We start from the raw sequence: 17,901 nt of genomic DNA on the forward strand, positions 1-17,901 counted from the left end.
ATTTGCTCTTACGAACTACTCTGTACATGCTACGGCCTGGAAGAACGTACAGGCAAGTACGAAGCTGGAAAGAAAACAAGAATTTCCATTGTGGTTCAAGTTGATCCTCACCATTCGATCATCTCAAGGGTTATGAACGATGGGGTCGACACTGTGCTGCTTGCATCCTCGGGGACCACAATGCTCCGCATACTTCCGAACCACCTTCCGGCACAATGCGCAGTAGTGAACCTGGCATGCCCAGCAGAAGATATGGTTGTTGTTCCCCACCTGCTCAAGCCAGAGAATGCAGTGTTCTCATCTCCCAACATCGATTGATAATACTGAAGGGAATGCCTAATGCATTTGATGTGAAAGCCACGTCAAATTTACCTTGGAATTTGGTTGGCGACAACTTGGGCATGGATATTGTCTGGATCTCACTGCTGTTACTTCTTTCCGTGTCTCTTTAATAGCATCAACCTGTGCCCTCAAAAAGGGACTAACATCAACCTGCTTCACCTTCCCTGGAGCATTTCTGCAATAATTCAGATTTCAGAATTGGTATCAAGAGAATAGATACCGGGGAGCATACTTGACAAACCTTACTTCAAAAACCAAGAAAGATATAATGAGGAATGCACACCTTGGCTTGCTACAGCCATGGCAGCCCACCACCCCACAGCGGTAGCAAAACAAATGGCCAAAATTCCCACAAACCATCGAGTTGCAGCCTGACACGCGTGAGATGCCAGTGCCACAGTAAGGGCATTGAACGCAAAGACGGAGCACTTCCTTGATGCTGCATATTTCTTTTGACAAGGAAATTGTCTTCTCAATGTCACCTTTGCTTAATTGACGCACCTTTTCACGTTCCTGCATAAAATGAAAGGCATGCTCAGAACACTCATCCCAAATCTTTTATAATTCATAGCACGCCTAGTTAGAACTGTGCTCTGGTTACTTTCAAAAAGAACTGTGCTCTGGCAGTGAACACTCAAAGCTAATGCTTTCGGTTTTTTTTTCTTTTTTTGGTAACTACCGTTTAGAATTGGCTGGTAGCGGTATTGGTTACCTGTAAGGAGAGGAGCTTTTCTTCTGGAGTTATGCCCATGCATTTCTCGCCTATGTGACAGCGTAGTCTGCAGCGGGTGCAGAAGCTGAAGAAACACTTGGAGCACTGAGCATTGTTCTCCTCATCTTCCAAGCAAATTGTTTCACATCTTGGACAGTAAGCAGCAGCATCCATTGAGTCTAGAGTCTTCTGAAGTATCAATCTTTCCCACCGTTCAAAATCTGCATCTCCTAGCAATCTCTTCAATAGATTAGGAGGAACATCACCCTGGCACATGTTATCAGGACACAGCAATTTCAGAACTGTGCCTTCCTTGACGTGCATCCTTGAGTATGTCTCCATGCACCTCCAGCAAAAGTAATGTTGGCATGGAAGTCTTATGAAGTCGACACCTGAGAGGAACCAAAAGACATGGATTTAAATTTTCAATGTCGAAACCAGATGGAACTTCCAATGTTCGTTCTTTCAAAAAAACTTCCCATGTTCAGAATTATTCCCAACAAGATGACACATGAAAATAACCAGCTAGGTAATGACAGTAGACTGGTATTTCTCAATTAGAAACTTGGTACAGAAACTTAAATTTGATACACCCTTGGCCCCACCATTCCCATTTTAAAAAGATAAGTAGTTTGAAAGAGAGAACAACTAACGACGTAGAATGAGACACAAAATTAATAAGGGTGTGATCATTATTTCTACATTCTTCATAAGATGCACTAACACATCAACAAAGAGACGGATCTAGAATTCTAAACCATTCAAACCCTGATGGAGTGATGGAAATAAATCATGAAAAAAGAGTACCCCCAAGTGTTAATTGGGCCATTCCAATTACCTGGTACTCACTTAAACAGATCATGCAGTCATGAAGGCCACTTAGAAATGGTTCATGGCATCGCTCTTCATTGTAGTTAATCAACCACTGAATGATAGACTCTACTGGCACAACCTCTCCAACAGCCCGAACATCTATCGGCCCCGTCATACTATCAGAATGGCATATGGCTATCGCGTCATCAAAACCAAGATGAGAAAGCGTAGAATTCTGAAGCCATTGCACCCACTCATAAACAACTTCTTGTCCAGGTAGTTGCGCCCAGATTAAGTCCAGCATGTGACACAGGGGGGAAACTTTCACATTATCCAACCATGGTACACTGAGAATAAAGTATGGAGGGTGATGGCTCGGATATGATAGAGGCATAAGACATGTCAATGAGATTGGAGCCAAATGCTGGACACTGAATGAGTGAAAGAACCGACTGTCCAGTGTTGTCATCAACACCCTTAAGTACCTCTGCAGACACAATGATACCATCTGGAATCTCACAATGCACATGGATCTGCAAAGAAATTCACAATTATTTTGTGTGTTTCTGTTTCTGATAGATAATTTGTCCTGGAAGTCTGGACCAACTAAAAATTCATACCTGGAAAGATCGCAGTCCAGACTTTTCACCAAAAGGCTATGTTGTCTCCATATATTGCCTCTAGTGCCACCATCTAAAAATAATTGACATCACCAGAAAAATCTTAAAGTTTGCTGTCCTTCCCGTACATATTTGAGAAAGTATACATTATCCTTTTTCAGGGAAAAATTACAAGGACACCATCATTAAAATAACTCATGCATTGTTGCTTCATCATCATTTCATTATTCTACAATACGAAGGATCCCAAAAGCGTCTTCCTGATTCTGTAACCTTCTTGTCTAATTCTAGATGGTTACCATATTAGGTGCATGCTTGTCATGACTTATTTACCGAATTGTCTAGCAAATAGTAGTCTGATCAAGCATTGAAGCTACAGTTATTCCACATCACAACCTAGGCATAATAGCAATAAGGCTACAAGACGAAGTCCGGATGGGCCACTGTAACAAAATTATTTTCAGTCAGTAAGGCATGACGCCCTGTTTTTTAGCCTCTTGACAAATCCACCCAACCAAATCAAAATTGCAGAATCCAGGGCCTTCTGTACACCCATACTGCATCCAGAGGCGGAGCTCCCCATGCGGCAGGGTGGGGCAGCTGCCCCACCTACCGCCGACGGGAGCATCTAGTACCCCTGTCTTCCTCCTCAGGCGCGGTGTTCGAGCGGCGGCGTTCGGCCTCCAACGGCACGGCTGGACACCTGACTGGACTAGAACGCATTGTTTGGAGAGGGTCCAGAGCCGCATGAGCGAAGGCCAAAAGCCCAATAGAAGAATAGAGCCCATCAGCACAGCATCAAGGAATCACCTAGCTCTCAATCCCCAATCCCCCGACCCCGTTAGTTCATCACCGCGAAGTGCATCAGGCCGCCGCCGCGCGGCCCTTAGCGCGCCGTGCAGCCTAGGCCAAGCTGCAGCACGCCCCTTTCTGCAGCTGCCGCAGTGCCGCTGCTAGTGCCGCCGCCCCTTGCCGCGACAGCCTTCAAGGTTGCAGGTTGCCGCTCGCCCATGCCTATTCTCTCAGCGGCTCAGTGCTGCAGTGCAGGGGAAGGGCAGCAGCCAGCTGGTTACGGAGGACGGGGTTGGAGATGGTGAAGGTGAGCAGGTGAGATTTTACTTGTATGGTGTAATTGAGATTAGTTCTTTAATAGTAGGCTAGTGGTATGTCTCCTTATTGTAGTGTGTGTTTTTAGATGTATTATCACATATAATTATAATTAATTACATGCTAACTGCTTTGTTATTATTCAAATTTACAAGTTTTTTAGCTTTTGGATAATTGGATTTTGGACTCTTGTTTAGTTGGTGTTTGTTGAATCAATAGATTATATTAAGTTCATAAGGAGAGGTACCGTCTTCAATTAATCTTTAAATTTGTCATATATTAGATATTCATGTGTGTTCGTAGGATGTGATTAAAAATTTGTGTCTGTTGTTCGCCCCACCTAAATTTCCAGCCGAGCTCCGCCACTAACTGCATCCATCCTTCACTACTAATATTTCGTAAGGCAACGATGCATCAAGGGGAGAGCCCCCCGCAAGTTAATGAAAGAGTTAAATGCACCAGAGGTCCATTTACTTGTGAGTAGGTTTCGGTTAGGTCCATCAACTTTTAAATTGGCTTTTTGGATCCATAAACTTTATATGCCGTATCACTTAGGTCCATATCCCGCCACGCGGGCTTCTCATGCTGACGTGGCCTGCTGACATGCCCTTCTGAAACAACTCTTGGCAATGCATTTTGTCAAACAGCTTGTGGGCGACGGCGACAGCGTCCCAGGTGCGCCTCACGCGCGCCATTCGACTTGGCCTCCAGCAGGCGCACCAGGAGCGTGATGCACCCGTGCTCACCCACCAGCCGCTTCATGTCCATGCTCCGGAGGCCGCCCTCGGACACGACGGCACGCCGCAGGCTGTCGTTGCTTGACGTAAGGTTCTGCAGGCACTCCGCGGCGTACTCCTTGGAGCCGAGAACGACGCCGGAGTCGAGCAGGTTGATCATGACTCGCACGACGCCTTCCTCGGCCAGCGCTTGCCGGACCTCCGGCACTGCAGAGATGCTCTTGAGCGCTCCTGCCGCGGCGGACCGTGTGATTGAGTGCCCGGTCTGGCACATGTCGATGAGAGCACCGATAGCGCGCTAAACCGATCAATCAAATCCTAGATGGACGGAAAATCGTACATACCAGGGGCGATGTAGCCGTAGGATCCAGCGACGGCGGACATGCACTCGTCGGTGGCGCCGGCGCCGGAGCGGCGGAGGAACTTGGCGAGGCCGAAGTCGGCGACGCGGGCCTCCAGGTTGTCACCGAGGAGGATGTTGTTGGACTTGACGTCGCGGTGCACGATCATGGGCGTGCAGTCGTGGTGGAGGTAGTACAGCCCGCGCGTCGCCTCCAGCGCGATCCGGTACCGCCGCTCCCACGCCAGGGACGCGCCGCGCTTCTTGCCGTTGCCGTGGAGCACCTCCCCGAGGCTGCCGCCGCCCATGTACTCGTACACCAGCATGTTCGCGTCGCGGTTCGTGCAGAACGGCAGCAGGCGCACGATGTTCCGGTGCCGGATGCTGCCCAGCGTCCGGACCTCAGCTTTGAACCCGCGGTCGTCGCCGGCACCCCCTTGTGCCTGCAGACGCTTCACCGCGATCGCGCTGCCCGACCGGGTCCGCCCCGCGTACACGACGCCGGCGCCGCCGCGGCCCACCACGTTGCCATCCTTCATGCACTCGATCACCTCCGCCACGCCGAAGTCAACCTTGTGGAACACCGTGAACCACCACCGGCCTTCCCCGCCGCCGCCGCCGTCCACGCGGAACGACCGCTCGCGGAGCACGGCCGCCGCGGCGAACACCACGGAGCAGGCCCAGAGCCAGCACCAGTTTCAGCTCCCCGCCGGCCCCGCCGCCGCGCCGTCGTCGTCGTCACGCCCCCCGCGACGCTGACGCCGCCTCCGGCGCCTTCCGTGTAGTTATTGCACGGCCGGCTCACCACCGGGCCGCACAGCCTCGGGTTGCCCGCGAACACCGTCGCGTTCAGGTACGCCAGCTGCCCCGTGTCCGGGAGCTGCCCGGACAGGTCGTTGTACGAGAAGTCCGCCGCCGTGAGGCTGCTCATGGCACCGATCGCCGCATTGCCCGAGCGCCGCCCCCGGGACCGCCCCCGACAGCTGGTTGCCGCTGAGGTCGAGCTTCACGAGCCGCCAGAGCTCCCCGAGCTCCGGCGGCACGGCGCCGCCGATCCGGTTGGTGCTCGCGAGCAGCATCTGCAGCGCGGTGAGGTTGGCCAGCGTGCTCGGCAGCGGGCCCGACAACAGGTTGTTGGACAGGTTGAGCTGCGCCAGCTGCGACGAAGAACTGGCGGACGCACTCGGGTTCGACGGCACGGCGCCGGAGAGCAGGTTGTTGTGGAGCTCCAGCAGGCTGAGCTGCGGCAGGTACAGCAGCCCGGCGGGGATGCTGCCGTTGAGGTAGTTCTGGCCGAGCCGGACACGGGTGAGGCTCGTGCATGAGCCGAGCGACCCTGGGATGGGCCCGAAGAGGAAATTGTTCATGAGGATGGCCGTGTGGAGCTGCCCCGACACGCACAGCGTCTCCGGGATGACGCCGGTGAGGCGGTTCGACGACAGGTCGACGAGCCGGAGCGACGCGCTGGCGCCGAGCCCCGCGGGGACACGGCCCGTGAGGTTGTTCATGAACAGCTGCACCGTCTCCAGGCGCGGCAGCGCGGCGATGAAGTCGGGCACCGGGCCGTCCTGAGCGAGGTGAGCGACGCCAGCGAGCGAGGGACCTCGCCTGTGGTGAGCGACGTGAGGTTGCCGAGCTCCGGCGGGAATCGCCGTCGCCCACGAGCTGTTTGACAAAATGCATTGCCAAGAGCTGCTTCAAAAAGACATGTCAGCAGGCCACGTCAGCATGAGAAGCCCGCGTGACGGAATATGGACCTAAGTGATACAAAGTTTATAGACTCAAAAAGCTATTTTGAAAGTTGATGGACCTAACCAAAATCTTCTCATAAGTTAATGGACCTCTGGTGCATTTAACTCTCAATGAAACTTCGGCCGCGTTTAGTTCGCTGCCGAATCGGCGTTTGTACAGTGTTCGATGTGACGGTGAACACTGTAGCAATTTCGTTTGTATTTGGTAATAATTGTCCAAACATTGACTAATTAGGCTCAAAACGTTCGTCTCGCAAAGTACAATCAAACTGTGCAATTAGTTTTAAGTTTCGTCTACATTTAATACTCTATGCATGTACCGCAAATTTGATGTGACGGGGAATCTTCTTTTTGCATGATGTTAAATTCTGGAATCTGGGGAACTAAACATTGCCTTCCATTAATAATTTGCCCCCACCACTGTGATCCCTTGCTGCAGGGTTGGTACGAAACAGTCAAATAAGCACCAACCGTAGCCGTTACGTAGCTAGCGAGGACTACCAACGAAGCATGGATTCGATCAAGCGTACCAGGAGTGACAACGAACTATGGATTAGGAGTTTGGAGTACGATCCCACGTAGCGAGCCTTTCTGGAGGGTCGATTGCTGCACATCGTACCTCGTCTCGCTGGAGCTGGTCGTTGGCGTGCAGCTGCTCCTGCTCATCCAGCACCCGGGGCTCCTCCTCCCCCTCCCGACGAGCTCGGAGCATCATCTCGCGCAGCAATCGCACCTCCTTGGTCTCCTCCTCCTCCGGCGAGGGTCCTCGCTCTCCTCCATGCACGCTCTCCATCTGCCGCGCGCCCGCGCTGAAACCCTCGCGAACCCGCACCTGAAGCAGCGTGTATATATGTCCCGATGGGCCGGGCCCGCTGGGCCAGCACGGCCCGGTCCGAAAAAGCACGGCATTGGCCCGGTGCGGCACGGCCTGCCTCGTGCCCGTGCCTGGACCGGCCCAGCCGGCATCGTGTCCGTGTCTGGGCCGCCTCACCGGCCCGTAGTGCCGGCCCAGACAGGGCACGGTTTTTGGGCCGGCACGATGCGGTCCGGCTATTTTCAATCGTTGGATCTTTTTTTTAATGAATATTAGTAGTTGGATGAATCCCTAGGTTTAAAACTAATCCCCCACATGAGTTTCCATCCTCTGTTCCTTACCCCGTCGCTTCCTCCGACTCCGTCATGCGCGTGGGACGCGACTTCTCTCTAGGCCGCCGCTCCCCGTTCCCCATTCTCTCCTAGGCCGCTGCTCCCCGTTCCCCGTTCCCTCCTAGGCCGCGCTCCCCGTTCCCCGTTCCCTCCTAGGCCGCGCTCCCCGTTCCCCGTTCCCTCCCGCAGCAGCCTCACGGGCTCCTTCACTGCAGCGGCTCCAGGGGCGGCGGCGAGACTCAGCAGCTCCAGCGGCGGCGGCGACTCTGCTCCCCAGGTCGACGGCGGAGTGGAAGACGACGGCGGCGCGAGGTCTGCAGCGACATGGGGGAGCTGCACGACGACCTCAGGGTAGTGGCGCGGCAGCGCAATGGCCTCTGTGTTGATGAGCTGGAGAGCGTGAGTTGCCTCGACGTGCTACGCGAAGGCCTCCGCGTCAGGCCAAGAGCGGCACGGGCACACACGAGCTGCCGTGCCCAGTGGCACGACACGGCACGGCTAATAGCCTATAGTGCCATGCCTGAGCTGAGATGCTAGCATGGCGGCACTACGCGGCACGGCACGGCAGCGCCGCCGTGTCCCGCCGTGCCGTGACTGGTCGTACCAGTGCCGTGCCGTGTCTGGGCGGCCCGTTTGGCCATGTATGACAGCGTGCTTGCCCTGGCCCGTAACACGCACGAAGCTCCGTTCCGTTCCTCCCCGGAGTCCACGATGTATCCGTTGGGTCGCTTTGAACCTTTGAACCAGTGACGAAGCCAGCGGTGGGAGGGGCTAAGGTTAAGAGAAGATAAAAAAGGCTCCCTAAGTTCTCTCTTAAAATTTTATGCATATATGTATTAGGTAGGAGAAGCTAAGGTTAAGAGAAGATAAAAAAACCTCTATTCCTAAATTTTTTTCGGCTTCGTCGCTGCTTTGAACTAGGCCTTCCGAAAATGGGCCGTCTGATCCAACGAGTTCCATTTTGTTTGCCACACTCGAACCAGCATTGGCTTCGACAGGAGAGCCTTTTTTTTGAAAAAAAAAAAGTACATCTAACGTCCCTTCAATTTGTCTCACCCAATCTGAAAACCGGATTTCTGGAACCTCCAAATCTTTTGAACCGCCCGATTTACATTCCTAAGTCGTTTTAAAAACAGTTTTAGCTAACGTGCATAGAGGTAAATTGGATTTTTATGATTCAGAGTCAATTACACTATCAAAAAATTATCCAAATATTTAAATATGCATTTAACAAAATACTAAAAGCCAATTAAAATATCAGAAATTTTGTTTAACTCGAAAGATATGAAACTAGTTTCATTTTTTTCCTAAAATCATGCTCTATATTTTTCCACATTAGACACCGTAGTATAGCAATATTTTTAGAAAATGCATGAATTCAGGCACCCTAAGACCGTCCAAACTGTAGGAGACAGGAGTGCCGCCTTACGTCCTAACGTCCCTGCCCTTCCGTGCTTTTGTTTTTTATCAAGATTCAACGGCAAAGTAAGAATTAAAAAATTCTCTACTTTCAATTTTCCATTAACCTGAGTATTTAAATTGGTTTCAGTTTGTAGTTCTTACCTTCTTCATTATTTGTTTGGATTCTAGGGTTTGGCTGTTTGATTCTTTCTCTAATATTTGAAAATTAATATCAGTGGAAGCAACTAAAATTTAAATTTTATTGTGGATGCTAGAAAAAACATGGAAAGGTCTTCCGTCCACACAGGGAAAAAGATATCAACGGATCACGCCTCCACGGCCTCCGAGCTCGCCTCTGCCTGCTACTGCAGCCATGACTCCGATCTCCTTGCTCTATGATCAACTCTCCACGGGTGAAAACCCAGTCCGGCCTTGGACGAGCGACGGCGGCGCTTGGACGTCGTTACCTTCTTGAAGGCGTCGTTGTGGAATTTGTCTCGGCCGGGACGGCTCGTGGCGGGGCTAGTGCGTCGTTTTTCGCTGTTGTGTTGCGTGGGTGGTGCCAGTGGTGGAGAGTTTGTTCTAGTACAGTCGAGTTGAGTGGACGTCGACCAGCTGCAAGTGGTGGCATGAGTTGAGATAGTTGGTTAGCTAGGGTCGATTCGACAAGTTGGTGCTGAATTGTTGTATCAAGTTGTGTAGGATGAGCGGGGCTCTCCTCAGTTGTATGGTTTTTGTCCAGTTTCCATTCAAAGAACTGGACGGGGCACTTGCCTCCTTTTTCTTTTCTTCGTCTAATAGAAATCGCGGCAAACTTTTGCCGTCCTTTCGAAAAAAAGTGCCATCACCACAGGCTCGGGAATTTAGGAGGCAAGAGACGTGGTTTAGCGCCCTATTCGCTCGAGCTTGTTGGACTGATAAGCCATGATTGAAATTATTATTGGCTGATTTGGTATGAAAGAAAAATATTGTTCGTTGGATGAAAAAGTACGGCTTATAAGCCAAACAAGCCCAAGCGAACAGGGTGTGAGGAAGCGGATGAGCTGTGTTCAATGCGGCCGCGATTACGAGGGAGGTTATTGTGGTTCAATAGATCCTCCAACTCCCATAAATCGATTTTTTTGGGGACAAATATTTGAGCTAGGAATTAATTGTTTCAGGGATAGAGAGAGTATTATTAAGGGGGTGTTTGGTTCCACGGACTAAATTTTAGTCCATGTCACATCGGACGTTCGGAGGTTAATTAAGAGGACTAAATATGAGTTAATTATAAAACTAATTACACAGATGGAGACTAATTTACGAGACGAATTTATTAAGCCTAATTAACCCATCATTAGCACATATTTATTGTAGCACCACATTGTCAAATCATGGACTAATTAGGCTTAAAAAATTCGTCTCGCAAATTAGTCGCAATTTGTGTAATTAGTTATTTTTTAGTCTATATTTAATACTCCATGCATGTGTCCAAACATCCGATGGGACAGGGACTAAAATTCGGACTAAGAAACCAAACAGCCCCTAAATTACACAATCATGTGAATATGGCTCAGTTCGGCTTACCCCATATTCGGCTGGTTCAGCTTCTTTTTTCAGTCGGAACAGTGTTTTTCTCACACAACAATTCAGCCTGAACAGTGTTTTCAGCAGTTTCAGCCAAAATTCTACGGGCCAAACGGGGCCCATATATCTAAGCAATTGCTATTAAATAAGCCCACACGGCCGCACCCCCTCAATATTTCTCTAGCTCCGCCCGTGATGACGACGATGATAAATGAGGAAATGGTCATGTCCATCTGGATGTTGCTAGCAAAGTTGCAAACGTTGGTTCGAGAGTCCGAGAATTGCACAGCAGATGTTGATGATGGTCCAGTGAATCTGCACATGTCATCGCCGTGATATCTCCTAGACAAAACAGTATTGCTACCAGTGGCGGAGGACGGAATATATTTAAGGTATGGCGATTTGATGATAGCGTAAACTGAGCTTTCTAAACTGAGTAGTGATGAACAAACAACAATTAATCAAGAGGCCGTAGGGTTCATTCTCAGTGCTCTCGGTTGAAGAAAGAATAATTAAATAATAAACAACTGAACAAAAAAAATAATTAAATAGGTTTGTGACTTCGTGTGATCTTAGCATCTTGCGGCTTGCAGGGCTAGGGCGGCAGCACCAGGCCTCCAGCAGTGTTCATATGAATGGCTATATTAATTAATTAACTAGACTGCAAAGCACCGGATGGTGGCCAGCAATTTGCAGGGGCATACTTGGCGGAGCTCAGGTATGGCGAGGGCCATACATCGCCCTACTGAGTCCTCCGCCGCTGATTGCTACAAAGTTAAACCACGTGATACATGTTGTTAATGTGCAATCAGAACCTAAATTATATTTTTTAATTGGATCGCTGTGCATGTCTCGATTGTTAAGCAAGATGTTTCCGCTCAGGAAACTTGTTTGCAGTTTGCACAACAAGGTGCACAATGATCCACGCTGCAGTTTGTAAGATGTCTTAGCCTGCACCTTTGTTTCATATTTGGCCCAATTTTGTATTTTAGGAGACTAAGTAAGATTTAAATAATTTTAAGCAAGCAACTAAATATAGAGCATAATTTTAGAAAAAAAATACAAAACTGGTTTAGTATGTTTCTAAGCTAAAACAATTTTTTAAGATTAAATTAGATTTTAGTACTTTTCAATGCATATTTTCTAGAATCTATTTTTTAGAACTTATTTATATGTTTTTTATTAAGTTTAATTGATCCTCTAAACTATCGCTAAAAAGTAAACCTAGTCATGGGCCACCCGACTCGACATTCCAGTGTGTCGGGTCAGGTTTGAGTCATGATTTTGACCTATGACCTGACCCAACATGAAAAAAATCCAAACCAAAGTAGAAAAGCCCGAGAATAATCTAACTTGACCCGCTATTGTGTCAGGTCAAGTTCGGGCCAAAAATTTTAACCTGACATTTTTTCCTGACGTAACCTAAACCTAACCTGACCCAGTGTTTGTTCAAATCTACGCGAACGTTCGATTTACCTTTCTCCTGGCTAACCTGGCGTCACATCAACTAAAACCTGGCATCACATCAACTAAAACTGTTCAAAAAGGTAAATAGGACAGTTTTAAAAGTTTAGGGAGAAAAATCCAGTTTTCCGATTGAGGAAGGCATACAATAGTTGCGGGAGGCCAGACGGACTTCTTCAAACCTTTTTCCTTTCGGCAGACAAAGATGGATCATGAGATCATTACTGGAAAAAAAATACTGAATTAAGGGGAAAAATTGAAGATGCAGGCAACCAGCAAGAACATTCAATATTTCAATGAGAATCGTCACTCAAACCACACGTCCGACTATCGGGAACGCAAGTTAAAATAAGAAAACATGTAACCTAACAATGATAACTTTCTTTGTATTGGCACAAGATCAATCCAACAGTACAACAAATAATCTTCCCTCTCAGAATTCTGCAAGGTTCTATTGGTTTTTGACTTGGTGTTCAATCGCATCTTCAATGTACAGAGTAATCTCAACAATTCATCCGGTACTGAATGAATGAATAATTCCTGTTCATGTTCACGAATGTAAACTGCAGAACTGTTAGTGTAGGTACAATGACAATGGAAACTTCAAAACATGCTCGCAGCCAAAAATTGGAATCCAGGAGTAAAGTACGTCCCAGGATAAGTATATATGTGTACTTGCACAAAACACTTGGAAATTGCACTGGCACCACAGTGTTGATGCACATATGGGAAAACCTCGTTCAGGGATCTGCCGAATGTTGCTTGCATCCTTTGGGACCATAATGCTGTGCGGGCTTTTGGACAGTCTTATGGCACAGGGCACAAAAATGCTTCTGGCATGCCCAACAGAAGAGGTGGTTGTTGTTTCCGATCTGCCAAAGTTACCAAAGCAAGTACATAAGAGGTAATGCCAAGGCATTTGTTTGATTCTGGTTGGGGGAAATCACAATACAGTTCCAAGCTGTCAGGAGTCCACTAAGAAAACCCACTATTGTGGTTTAGCCCAGGCTTGCCTTAGTTCAAACGATAAATAAAATAAAGTGACCTAGAGATCAGCAACAGTTTTACTTTATATACAGTATACAAATAAGTAATACTAGCACTTATGAAATTCAATCGAGACATGGCTCATTGTTATTTAATCTCATTATTTAATAATAATAATTGGAATCCCATAAACGAAATAATCACAACTAAAAGGTCAAAGCACAGATCAAAACGTATATGGGCAAAAGTCCCAAACAGCAACACAATTTTAAAAGCATAAATGGCCAGAAACAAAATTCTATTGGTCTCTTCATGCGAAGATACACAGCTGCTGGATTTGTCCCCTAGTCCTCAATTCCGTTTTGAACAAAGTAGCTGCTTACCTTTGGAGACGGTTGCCGACATGTAGGGCAAGGATGAGCATGACCATTCTGCCCATGCATTTCAGCATGCGCATGTGCAACAACTTGGCGTCGGACCCTTTGATTCATTTGCATTTCCCATCTGTCTAGTTCCTCTTGAGGGAAAAGCACACAAGAACCCCTGTATGCAAAAATGGATCTTTTTTTTTGTCAAGCCAGTATATAGCAAAGAACAGAATGTGGTTATTACTGAAAGATAACTCACCTGAAATGCTCATATCCAGTGATCGCATGGTTGCATTGATAGCAAAAGTACTCCCCACAGTTCCCGCAATGCATCTTATTGCATCCTTCTGTCTTAGATATGGCCATCCTGCATTTTGGGCACTGTTTTGAATCCTTCATAATTTCCTTCAGGCTGCGTAGTTCCTCTAGAATTTTCATCTGATCTCCTTGCACATTCCCAGATTCTTGGCGTTTCTGTATAAAAATGAAATTAAGAATTGAGATTCCCAAAAATACTCTAGAGAACATAACCAAACTGGCCCCCTCAATTAATCAACCTTTCTCCAGAAAGCATTAGTTAAAGCATCGCTGCCATCAGAGTATATCAAAATGCTGTCTAGTATAATCACTCTACAGGTGCTAGAAAAGACAGCTACAGGTATATCTTGTTTGCTGGTCACAAGATACATATATAGGCATCTAGCCAGAAATCATTGTGGACACTATGGTAAAAAAAATGTAACCACCACCAGTAACCCTTCCTGACGATGGTTTTCTGCTTAAGACACTCAGAACAGAAAACAATAAACATCTGAACAACCATACATTAGATTCGAGCATATGTAAACTGTTTTCTAGTAGTTCCCATTTTCTGTTTCTACTTATCATATATTAGTATACTAAAAATTTCTATATTGTGATCATATCAAGCCTTAAATATAATACATTAGGTATAAGCTAAATATACAGGGAATCAAGTTCTCTTACCTCCAAGATCATAAGTCTTTCTTCTGGAGACATACATTGCTCTCCAATATGACGGCGATTTCTACAGAGGGTACAAAAGCTGAACAAACAACTTGAACACACTGCTTCATTACCTACGTCCTCCAAGCAAGCAGTTTGACATCTTGGACAGTAGACAACATCTTTCATGGCATCAAGAGTTCTCTGAAGCAGTAATCCCTCCCAACGTTCATATTCGTCCTCTCCAAGCAACCTTTTCAATACATTTGGAGGAACAGCACCTTCACATTTCGTATCAGGACATAGCAACTTCATTACATTTCCTTCCTTGACATTCATTTTGCAGTATGTTTGCATGCATTTCCAGCAAAAGAAATGATGACACGGAAGTTTGATGAAATCAACACCTGATGAGATAACAAATTAGATTAGAAGAAAAATAGAAGCAGCATCAATTCAGATAGTGAGGATAAAAGAAATGGATATAGAGCATATCCAAGTTGAAGACAGTTATGAAGACCTCGCTAGGCTTTTAAAGTTATACAAAACAAGTACAGCTGGAAAATTGTTTTTTTCAAGACTATTTAACATAGAAATCAGAATAAGGTCTATTTCTACCTGTAATGGAAAAACATGTAAAAATTTACAACTCCAGTACCTAGTGAACTGTATAAAAAAGGAAAGTTTGGGGACTAAACTGCATGTAGAGTGGCAATATGATAATATATAGACAAATAGGTCCATACTATGCCGGGACAACCATAGGTCAACAGACACCTTTATTGTTAACTTACACAGCAGAAAACTTCTACGCGCAACACCATAAACATTACTGCAGATACAACGAAGGTGAAATAATTACCAGGACACTCGCTGAAACAAATCATGCACTCATGGATAGCATGTAAGAAAGCTTCACGATGCTTATTTTCATTGTATCTCATCAGCCTTGGAATTATAACATCTGGTGGAGCATTATCTGGACAAGCACGCTTATCTTCACCATCTGCATCACATGTTACATCACTCTTGCTCAAAATTACTTCATTACCAAACCCTATGTGAGAAAGGGAAGAACTTTGGAGCCATTGCACCCATTGATATGTTACTTCCATCCCTTGTTGCTCTTCCCAAAGCATATCAAGCATGCGACATAACAACGAAATCATCCCTTTATCAAGCCAATATGTAGATATAGTGAAAAAGGGAGGACGGTGACTTGGGTATGATGTAGGCAGGAGACATGTTAGCAGGATTGGAGGCAAATGCTCAACTCTGAACTTGTAGAAAAGGTCATCATCATCATCATCACGTGTTGCCCCATAATTTAATGTTCCATCACCATAATTGAGCTTTGTTGATACATCTATAGAATCTGGAATCTCAATATGCACAAGAACCTGTAATTACACTAGCAAATTACATCCTTGCTCCTACAGTACAAAGAATATGACCTGAAAACTGAAATGAAGGATATACCTGGAAAGACCGCTGGCCTCCCTTTCTGTCCAAAATCACTACAGCATCTCCAAAAATTGCTTCGAGGGCACAGATCTGAGCAATGGATTTACATTCTATCAGACTAAAACAAGTGATTAAGACACGCTTAATTATTGAAAACAAAGATAATTGTAATTGTAATTAGCAGCACCCAAGTACACTATTCTAGATTTCTAGTACTCCCTCCGGTCACCGGTCAGGAATACTTGACATTCCTGACCAGAGGAATGAGTTAGCCTGCCGCAGTACAATCTCAGCGTCCGAACATCAAGTGTTGACATTCGGAGGTAGTAGTACTATTTGGCTTCTTGTTATAGCTAGTCAGTATTACTTGGAAAAAATCTTTTTGCTGGTGAACGGCACAAATAAAAAAAAGTATTTACCAGATTGGCAGAAATGCAAATGTATTATAGGGACACTTTGTAAAGTGGTATTTTCGCTGGTGAAGGGCACAGACCCAAAATACTCAAATGTATGAGAAGGACAATTTATAAAGTGTGTTTCTTCGCTCACATTGGTCTAAAGTTAATCAAGCCCAGATATAATACAAGCATATGACAGTTCATCTGAACGAAGGAGGCTACAAGTTTAGGTCAGTTACTAAACAGAGGCACACATAAATAACACACTGGCCACGACAATCAGTAAAGGCACATGGTACTCTTGAAGTTCAGTTAATCATCCGTAACAATGAGACTGAAACATGCTAAGTAATGCTTCTCCAACTAATATCAGCAACGAGTCAAACACAGAGTCAGAGAGAACATCGCATCACCTCGTCCTCCTGCCTCTGATCATTGGCGCGCACCTCCTCCTCGGTCAACTCCACCTCATCCCCACCAACCTCCGCCAGCTCGTGCAGCTTCCTTACAGCCTCCTCCTCCCAACTCCCGCCCGCCGCAGGCCTCCCAGAAGACGACGCCTCGACCGGCGGCGCGGGGTCCTCGTGCACGGGTTCGGAAGGCGGCGGCGACGGCGATGGCGGATCACCGTCAGAAGCAGGGGCGACACGGAGGCGCTCCAGTGCCTCAGCGGCGGCGGACGCCCCGGCGTCAGGTGCCTTAAGGCCCTCGGCCTCGGCAACGCCGGCCTGGGGAGGCTCGGCGGCGGGGCTAGGGTTTGGGGCCGCGGCCTTCAGGGGAGGCCTCGGCCCGGCCGTGAGACCAACGGGGGCGTGCGCGGCCGCGCCCCTCGCCTTGTGCGACTTCCGAGGCATCTCGCGGTGGCGGGCCGGCCGTTAAGGCGGTGTGTTTTACGCAGTGGAGAGATTCGACCCGGGAGGAACTGGTCCGCGCTTTGCGGCGGCGGCGACGAGTCGTGCCCGCGTCAGCAGTGAGGTGGGTGTTCTCTGGTCTGGTGCCGGCACGGCGGACACGAATCTCGGCGCGCTCGATGTGGAAGAGGCCGGCTGTTCTTTCGCGGCTCGGCGAGCTCGCGGTCGCAATAGGCGCTGAACCGCTGGTAGCCGCTACGCTACGGGTGCGCTGGCAAAAGCGGAAGTTTCGTTTCGTTTGTCTGAGTGGTGTGTACATCTTTGCCCACGTTTGACTGACCATCTTGTAGCACCAACTACTCGTGCTTCTCACCGGTCGCCACTCTATGTACTACATCTGCAGCCTCTTTTTTTTTAACTCATCAAGCCTGTCAACAGATAAGTGAGGAAGAGACAAAGACAGAATTTATATCTGTAGCAGCAGAGTCACCACATTCATCTTGAGCTAGAGCGTTGGCATCCTCATGGGTTACAGACTCGCCTTCTTCAGGCTTGATTCCTCTTTGAGTCTTCTGGAGGTGTAGAATTAAGTTCTAGCAAAACATTTGCTGCCATGAGATGAATTGCAGATCCACCACCCCATTTCACACCTATAGAACTAGAGGGAGGTCAACTGGTGGAGGGTGATCATGCTTGAGGAGCTCACTTAAAGAGCAACTCCAGCAGTGGCACCTAAATCAGGCCCCCAAATCTGATTTGGGTGTTGCCCTCCACTTTTGTTGGCTCAGTTTTACGCTTCTACTCCAACAGCAGCACCTAAATTTGGCCCCACAAATTTATTCTGGTATAGAATGACAGATATGACCCA

At 47.5% G+C, this 17,901-nt stretch overlaps 1 protein-coding gene and 2 pseudogenes across 2 annotated transcripts; all 3 read right to left on the reverse strand.

Annotated features, from left to right (window-relative positions):
- Nucleotides 1-44: 44 nt before the first annotated feature.
- On the reverse strand, nt 45-7,137 carry LOC136490740 (uncharacterized; annotated as a pseudogene).
- Nucleotides 4,650-6,779, reverse strand: LOC136493828 (leucine-rich repeat receptor-like serine/threonine-protein kinase BAM1; annotated as a pseudogene).
- A 5,073-nt stretch (nt 7,138-12,210) lies between the features above and the next one.
- On the reverse strand, nt 12,211-17,342 carry LOC136491128 (uncharacterized). Of its 2 annotated transcripts, none has more exons than XM_066487356.1 (7): nt 16,596-17,342; nt 15,800-15,874; nt 15,183-15,720; nt 14,342-14,727; nt 13,614-13,828; nt 13,370-13,547; nt 12,211-12,871 (listed from the first exon to the last, which is right to left on the reverse strand). In XM_066487356.1, exons 1-7 carry the CDS (start codon nt 17,034-17,036, stop codon nt 12,740-12,742), a joined length of 1,965 nt encoding a protein of 654 aa, XP_066343453.1. In that variant the 5' UTR covers nt 17,037-17,342; the 3' UTR covers nt 12,211-12,739. The 2 variants fall into 2 exon arrangements, with proteins under 2 accessions (XP_066343453.1, XP_066343454.1); XM_066487357.1 differs by having other exon boundaries at nt 12,220-12,871; nt 13,370-13,529.
- Between the last annotated feature and the right edge of the window lie 559 nt (nt 17,343-17,901).

Source organism: Miscanthus floridulus, chromosome 11 (genome assembly GCF_019320115.1).
Source record: "Miscanthus floridulus cultivar M001 chromosome 11, ASM1932011v1, whole genome shotgun sequence".
NCBI lineage: Eukaryota > Viridiplantae > Streptophyta > Magnoliopsida > Poales > Poaceae > Miscanthus > Miscanthus floridulus.